Source organism: Salvelinus fontinalis, chromosome 8 (assembly GCF_029448725.1).
Source record: "Salvelinus fontinalis isolate EN_2023a chromosome 8, ASM2944872v1, whole genome shotgun sequence".
NCBI classification, from domain to species: domain Eukaryota; kingdom Metazoa; phylum Chordata; class Actinopteri; order Salmoniformes; family Salmonidae; genus Salvelinus; species Salvelinus fontinalis.
The window spans coordinates 28,798,619-28,805,816 of NC_074672.1; the positions used below are offsets into that span (position 1 = coordinate 28,798,619).

The 7,198-nt window shown below is 46.6% G+C and overlaps 1 protein-coding gene across 1 annotated transcript; it reads left to right on the forward strand.

Annotated features, from left to right (window-relative positions):
- si:dkey-93l1.9 (uncharacterized protein LOC562339 homolog) lies at window positions 1-6,987 on the forward strand. Its single transcript, XM_055932077.1, is given in 3 exon segments — window positions 1-440; window positions 6,421-6,661; window positions 6,788-6,987. Coding segments are annotated over 3 exon segments (504 nt in total). The 5' UTR covers window positions 1-377.
- Window positions 6,988-7,198: the final 211 nt, after the last annotated feature.

Here is a 7,198-nt window from a genome sequence, read left to right on the forward strand (position 1 = left end):
GATAGAACGTATTGAGACAATGAAACCAGAGGAGCAAGTATTATGTTCTTCATTGGGGGAAAACCCCTCCCACTCCAGAGCTGTGTGTGTGTTTGTATGTGTTTAAGAAAGAGAAAGACCGAAAGAGAGAGAGAAAGAGAGAGTGATTGAGTGTACTGCGTTTGTAAGATTAGACAGTGGGAGGGGTAGTTTTGAATAAGCAAAACTCACACCTCTGGGAAATACACTCAACATTTTCAGCTTGGCTGCGTGAAGCCGGTGACAAGAAAGGCTACGGCAAACTGCAGATGACAGCCTACCGTGTGTAACTTATGTAACTATTCTAAAGTAGTTTTCCTGTGTCGGTGATATCGGTAACCGCAGTTATCTTGGCCAGAATGGACAGTGAAGCAAGGGCGAATGGGGAGGATATCACTCTCAACAAACTAGATGACATACAAGTAAGTTAAACATTATAACCTCAAACCTCAGGTTACTGTGGTGGGGTCCTAGTGCGTTTTTAACGGTGTCATAAGCAACTAAATAGGACGTTGTACATTTTGACTTAACATTCGGATTTGGGCTACAAGGAGATAAGTTGTAGTTATGACCCACTGGGCAAAAAAATGGTTGTCCCGGATTTATATTTACTATGTTACGTCTACCCCCGAGTCCAGGTTGTGTTTCCACATCATTTCAATCAATGTGATGACGTTGAATCAACGTGGAAAACTAATTTGATTTTTTTTAAATTCATCAACGTAAGGGTATTTAGTCTCTTTTTCACCCAACCTTTAACCTAAATCCAATGACATGCTGAATTTTTTGTTGCTGATTTCACATTGAATTCACGTTAGTTGACAACAAAATGTAAATCAAAATTAGATGTTGAACTGACGTCTATGCCCAGTGGGGACTGTATAACTCCTACTGGAATGGAAACTTCACAAAGTATTCCCCCAAGTCATTGATAAAATAACAGACCTACAATCCAATATAATTTACTGCTTGTAGTCTATTAGCTTCATTAAAGAGCATTCATAGCCTATAGTGGAGACATGAAGCGTTCAAACCTTTTGACTATGGAAATCATTTCACTGTCTGGCTTCTCGTCATATTTCTCACCTCGGCGAAGAGCTGACTATGCCCTTTGTGTTTCCGGGTGTCGCATCCACTTGTGACATCTCGTATTTACCTTTATCCGTACTTAACAATTCCCAACCCCACCGCCGTGAGAAGATGTGACACCCGTGTGTGATGTAGTTATAGAACGCACCCTTCTGCCATAGAGGAAAGGCAGTGCCTGTAGTTAATCCACTGTATTAGTGTGTGTGTGCATTTTTTATTATTTTTTATTTTTTATTTCACCTTTATTTAACCAGGTAGGCTAGTTGAGAACAAGTTCTCATTTGCAACTGCGACCTGGCCAAGATAAAGCATAGCAGTGTGAACAGACAACAACACAGAGTTACACATGGAGTAAACAATAAACAAGTCAATAACATGGTAGAAAAAAAAGAGAATCTATATACAATGTGTGCAAAAGGCATGAGGTAGGCAATAAATCGAGTAATTACAATTTAGCAGATTAACACTGGAGTGATAAATCATCAGATGATCATGTGCAAGAAGAGATACTGGTGTGCAAAAGAGCAGAAAAGTAAATAAATAAAAGCAGTATGGGGGGTGAGGTAGGTAAATTGGGTGGGTAGTTTACAGATGTACAGCTGCAGCGATCGGTTAGCTGCTCGGATAGCAGATTTTTAAAGTTGTTGAGGGAGATAAAGTCTCCAACTTCAGAGATTTTTGCAATTCGTTCCAGTCGCAGGCAGCAGAGAACTGGAAGGAAAGGCGTCCAAATTAGGTTTTGGCTTTAGGGATGATCAGTGAGATACACCTGCTGGAGCGCGTGCTACGGGTGGGTGTAGCCATCGTGACCAGTGAACTGAGATAAGGCGGCACTTTACCTAGCATAGCCTTGTAGATGACCTGGAGCCAGTGGATCTGACGACGAACATGTAGCGAGGGCCAGCCGACTAGGGCATACAGGTCGCAGTGGTGGGTCGTATAAGGTGCTTTAGTAACAAAACGGATGGCACTGTGATAAACTGCATCCAGTTTGCTGAGTAGAGTATTGGAAGCTATTTTGTAGATGACATCGCCGAAGTCGAGGATCGGTAGGATAGTCAGTTTTACTAGGGTAAGTTTGGCGGCGTGAGTGAAGGAGGCTTTGTTGCGGAATAGAAAGCCGACTCTAGATTTGATTTTGGATTGGAGATGTTTGATATGAGTCTGGAAGGAGAGTTTGCAGTCTAGCCAGACACCTAGGTACTTATAGATGTCCACATATTCTAGGTCGGAACCGTCCAGGGTGGTGATGCTAGTCGGGCGTGCGGGTGCAGGCAGCGAACGGTTGAAAAGCATGCATTTGGTTTTACTAGCGTTTAAGAGCAGTTGGAGGCCACGGAAGGAGTGTTGTATGGCATTGAAGCTCGTTTGGAGGTTAGATAGCAGTGTCCAAGGAAGGGCCGGAAGTATACAGAATGGTGTCGTCTGCATAGAGGTGGATCAGGGAATCGCCCGCAGCAAGAGCAACATCATTGATGTATACAGAGAAAAGAGTCGGCCCGAGAATTGAACCCTGTGGTACCCCCATAGAGACTGCCAGAGGACCGGACAACATGCCCTCCGATTTGACACACTGAACTCTGTCTGCAAAGTAGTTGGTGATCCAGGCAAGGCAGTCATTAGAAAAACCGAGGCTACTGAGTCTGCCGATAAGAATATGGTGATTGACAGAGTCGAAAGCCTTGGCCAGGTCGATGAAGACGGCTGCACAGTAATGTCTTTTATCGATGGCGGTTATGACATCGTTTAGTACCTTGAGCGTGGCTGAGGTGCACCCGTGATCGGCTCGGAAGCCGGATTGCACAGCGGAGAAGGTACGGTGGGATTCGAGATGGTCAGTGATCTGTTTGTTGACTTGGCTTTCGAAGACCTTAGATAGGCAGGGCAGGATGGATATAGGTCTGTAACAGTTTGGGTCCAGGGTGTCTCCCCCTTTGAAGAGGGGGATGACCGCGGCAGCTTTCCAATCCTTGGGGATCTCAGATGATACGAAGGAGAGGTTGAACAGGCTGGTAATAGGGGGTGCGACAATGGCGGCGGACAGTTTCAGAAATAGGGGGTCCAGATTGTCAAGCCCAGCTGATTTGTATGGGTCCAGGTTTTCCAGCTCTTTCAGAACATCTGCTATCTGGATATGGGTAAAGGAGAAGCTGGGGAGGCTTGGGCAAGTAGCAGCGGGCGGGGCGGGGCTGTTGGCCAAGGTTGGAGTCGCCAGGAGGAAGGCATGGCCAGCCATTGAGAAATGTTTGTTGAAGTTTTCGATTATCACGGACTTATCAGTGGTGACCGTGTTACCTAGCCTCAGTGAAGTGGGCAGCTGGGAGGAGGTGCTCTTGTTTTCCATGGACTTTACAGTATCCCAGAACTTTTTGGAGTTAGAGCTACAGGATGCAAATTTATGCTTGAAAAAGCTGGCCTTTGCTTTCCTGACTGACTGCGTGTATTGGTTCCTGACTTCCCTGAACAGTTGCATATCGCGGGGGCTCTTCGATGCTATTGCAGTTCGCCACAGGATGTTTTTGTGCTGGTCGAGGGCAGTCAGGTCTGGAGTGAACCAAGGGCTATATCTGTTCTTGGTTCTGCATTTTTTGAACGGAGCATGCTTGTCTAATATGGTGAGGAAGTAACTTTTAAAGAATGACCAGGCATCCTCAACTGACGGGATGAGGTCAATATCCTTCCAGGGTACCCGGGCCACGTCGATTAGAAAGGCCTGCTCGCAGAAGTGTTTTAGGGAGCGTTTGACAGTGATGAGGGGTGGTCATTTGGGCGCGGACCCGTGGCGGATACAGGCAATGAGGCAGTGATCGCTGAGATCTTGATTGAAGACAGCAGAGGTGTATTTGGAGGGCAAGTTGGTCAGGATAATGTCTATTAGGGTGCCCATGTTTACGGATTTAGGGTTGTACCTGGTGGGTTCCTTGATGATTTGAGTGAGATTGAGGGCATCAAGCTTAGATTGTAGGACTGCCGGGGTGTTAAGCATATCCCAGTTTAGGTCACCTAACAGAACAAACTCTGAAGCTAGATGGGGAGCGATCAATTCACAGATGGTGTCCGGGGCACAGCTGGGAGCTGAGGGGGGTCGGTAGCAGGCGGCAACAGTGAGAGACTTATTTCTGGAGAGATTAATTTTTAAAATTAGAAGTTCGAACTGTTTGGGCATAGACCTGGAAGGTATGACAGAACTTTGCAGGCTATCTCTGCAGTAGATTGCAACTCATCCCCCTTTGGCAGTTCTATCTTGATGGAAAGTGTTATAGTTGGGTATGGAAATCTCAGAATTTTTGGTGGCCTTCCTAAGCCAGGATTCGGAAACGGCAAGGACATCAGGGTTGGCAGAGTGTGCTAAAGCGGTGAGTAAGGCAAACTTAGGGAGGAGGCTTCTGATGTTGACATGCATAAGGCCAAGGCTTTTTCGATCACAGAAGTCAACAAATGAGGGTGACTGGGGACATGCAGGGCCTGGGTTTACCTCCACATCACCCGAGGAACAGAGGAGTAGTAGGATGAGGGTGCGGCTAAAGGCTATCAAAACTGGTCGCCTAGAGCGTTGGGGACAAGGAATAAAAGGAGCAGATTTATGGGCGTGGTAGAATAGATTCTGGGCATAATGTGCAGACCAGGGTATGGTGGGGCACGGGTACAGCGGAGGCAAGCCCAGGCACTGGGTGATGATAAGAGAGGTTGTATCTCTGGACATGCTGGTCTCAATGGGTGAGGTCACCGCATGTGTGGGGGGTGGGACAAAGGAGGTATCAGAGGTACGGCGAGTGGAACTACGGGGTCCATTGCAAACCAAAACAATGATAACTAGCCTGAACAACAGTATGCAAGGCATATTGATATTTGAGAGAGACATACAATAAGGCATAAAGTGATTGCAGGTCTTGATTGGGAGAGCTAGCTAAAACAACAGGTGAGATAACAGCAGCTAGTCAGCTAACACAGCAACAGCAGGTAAAAATGGCGACGACTAGGCAGAGAGGGTCGGATTAACTACACACAGATCCTGAGTTAAAGCACAGAGCCGACAGATAAAACACAAATAAACGGAATGGAGTACCGTGAATTAATGGGCAGTCAATCAGGCATCAGCTATGTAGCCAAGTGATCATAGTGTCCAGGGGGCAGCCGTAGATGGAGCAGTGAGGCCTCCACTAAGCTAGCCCGCGGCGTTTAAAGTTAGTAGCCCGGGGGGTGGTCTGCTCAGACGGAGGGGGTCTGCTCAGACGGAGGCCGGTTGAGGGCACAGCGGATGGGGTATTCGTCTGCAGACCAGACATGGCCGTGTCGACAGAGAATCCAAGCCGGATGGCGATGGCGAAAGAGAGGTTGTGAATTGTAGAATTGTGTTTGCTAACTGGTGCTAGCTTCGTGATTCAGACAGCTAGTCATGGGTAGCAAGCTAGCAGAAGATGGAGGTCTGTTTTTAGCCATGCCGTGCAATTCCGTCGGTAGATTAGTGGGGTTCCGTGTGGTAGAGGGGACCAATCCAATTGTCAAAATAGTTATAGTGGCCTAAGAAGATTGTTCGATAGACCTGTTCAGATAGCAGCCGATATGCTCAAGACAGCTAACGATTAGCGCGCCGCAGTTAGCATATGGACGTTCAGGTTACGTCGCGATGGAGGGGCCAGTTGAAATACTCCCTCGGGCAGATAACGTCGGTATCCCAGTCGTGAAGGCCCGGTGGGGCTCCGCATCGGCAGTAAAACGGGTCCGGATAGGTGATTATAGCCCAGGAGTGGCTGATGGAACTCTTCAGCTGGCTAGCTCCGGGATAATTGGTGTTTGCTCCGGAATTGATGTTAGCCAATAGTCACTCGGATAGCAGCTAGTTAGCTGCAAGATCCAGGTGTAAATGTCCAGAGCTTGCGGTAAAAATCCGGGGATATGGAGAGAAAATAGGTCTGGTATGCTCTGGTCTGAGTCGCGTTGTACAAAACTGGCAATAGTTTTCCGAGCTAAAGGATAGCTGATGAGCGCTAGCTGTGGTTAGCTGAACTACTAACGTTAGCTTGTGAGCTGGCTAACTTCTGGCTAGCTTCTGTTGTAGAGTTCGGATACGAGGTGAATAATACTTTTGAGGGAAAAAAACAGATCCGCACCACATTTGGTGAGGTGGGTTGCAGGAGAGTGTTTTGAAGTTGAGTTTTTAAGAAGAAAAAAATATATATATAAAAGATATGCGAAGAAAAATATATAAAATATATATACACGGGACAAGACGAGGACAAAGGACATCTGACTGCTACGCCATCTTGGATTATGTGTGACCCATAGCCTGATGGTCTACCCTCTTACCCACAGGCAAACCTTGACCGTCTTGACCCCTCTGGAAAGGTGTACTGAATGATTAACATGAATCACTATGCCACTAAGAAGAGTGTTGCTCAGAGTATGCTTGATGTGGCTCTACTCATGGCTAACTCATCCCAGCTAAAGACTGTTCTATACATGGAGTCACAGTACAGATTCTACGAACCTCTCATAGTACTGCTGTCCATGTCTATTACGCTACAGGTTGTCGTGGGACTACTGCTGGTCTTTATAGATTAGTAATACACTGTCACTCATTCACACATACTAACACATAAACACGCACACACACACTATATGGCTTATCTGTAAACAGAAAGGTGAACATGTTGAATAACCCTCCTACTCTCTCTCTCTCTCGTGAAGTATGATCTGAATGATGTGAGGAAACACTCAAAGCTGAACATGATGAACAACACAGCAACAGTATTTGTTTTCTTCACAGTCTTCATCAACATCTTCATCACTGCGCTAGGCTTTGAGGGTGCTGTTATAGGACTTCCAGAACCCCAATCCTTCCTTCTGACCACTGAACAGAACCAGACCGGAGGCATCTAGACCACAACCTCAGATCATCCTCAGACAACTGACAGGTTGTAGAGCACAAGCTTAGCACAACCTGGCCTCAATTTAACCGGAGGCTTGTACAACCTGAACACAACATCAGCAGAAACCTGGAACCTAACCCCAACCTACAGTACTGTCAGTTCTCTCTACAGTGACAGGGCAGTGCAGATGCCAGAGGTGTGCACCCTCAAAAAGTTCTACA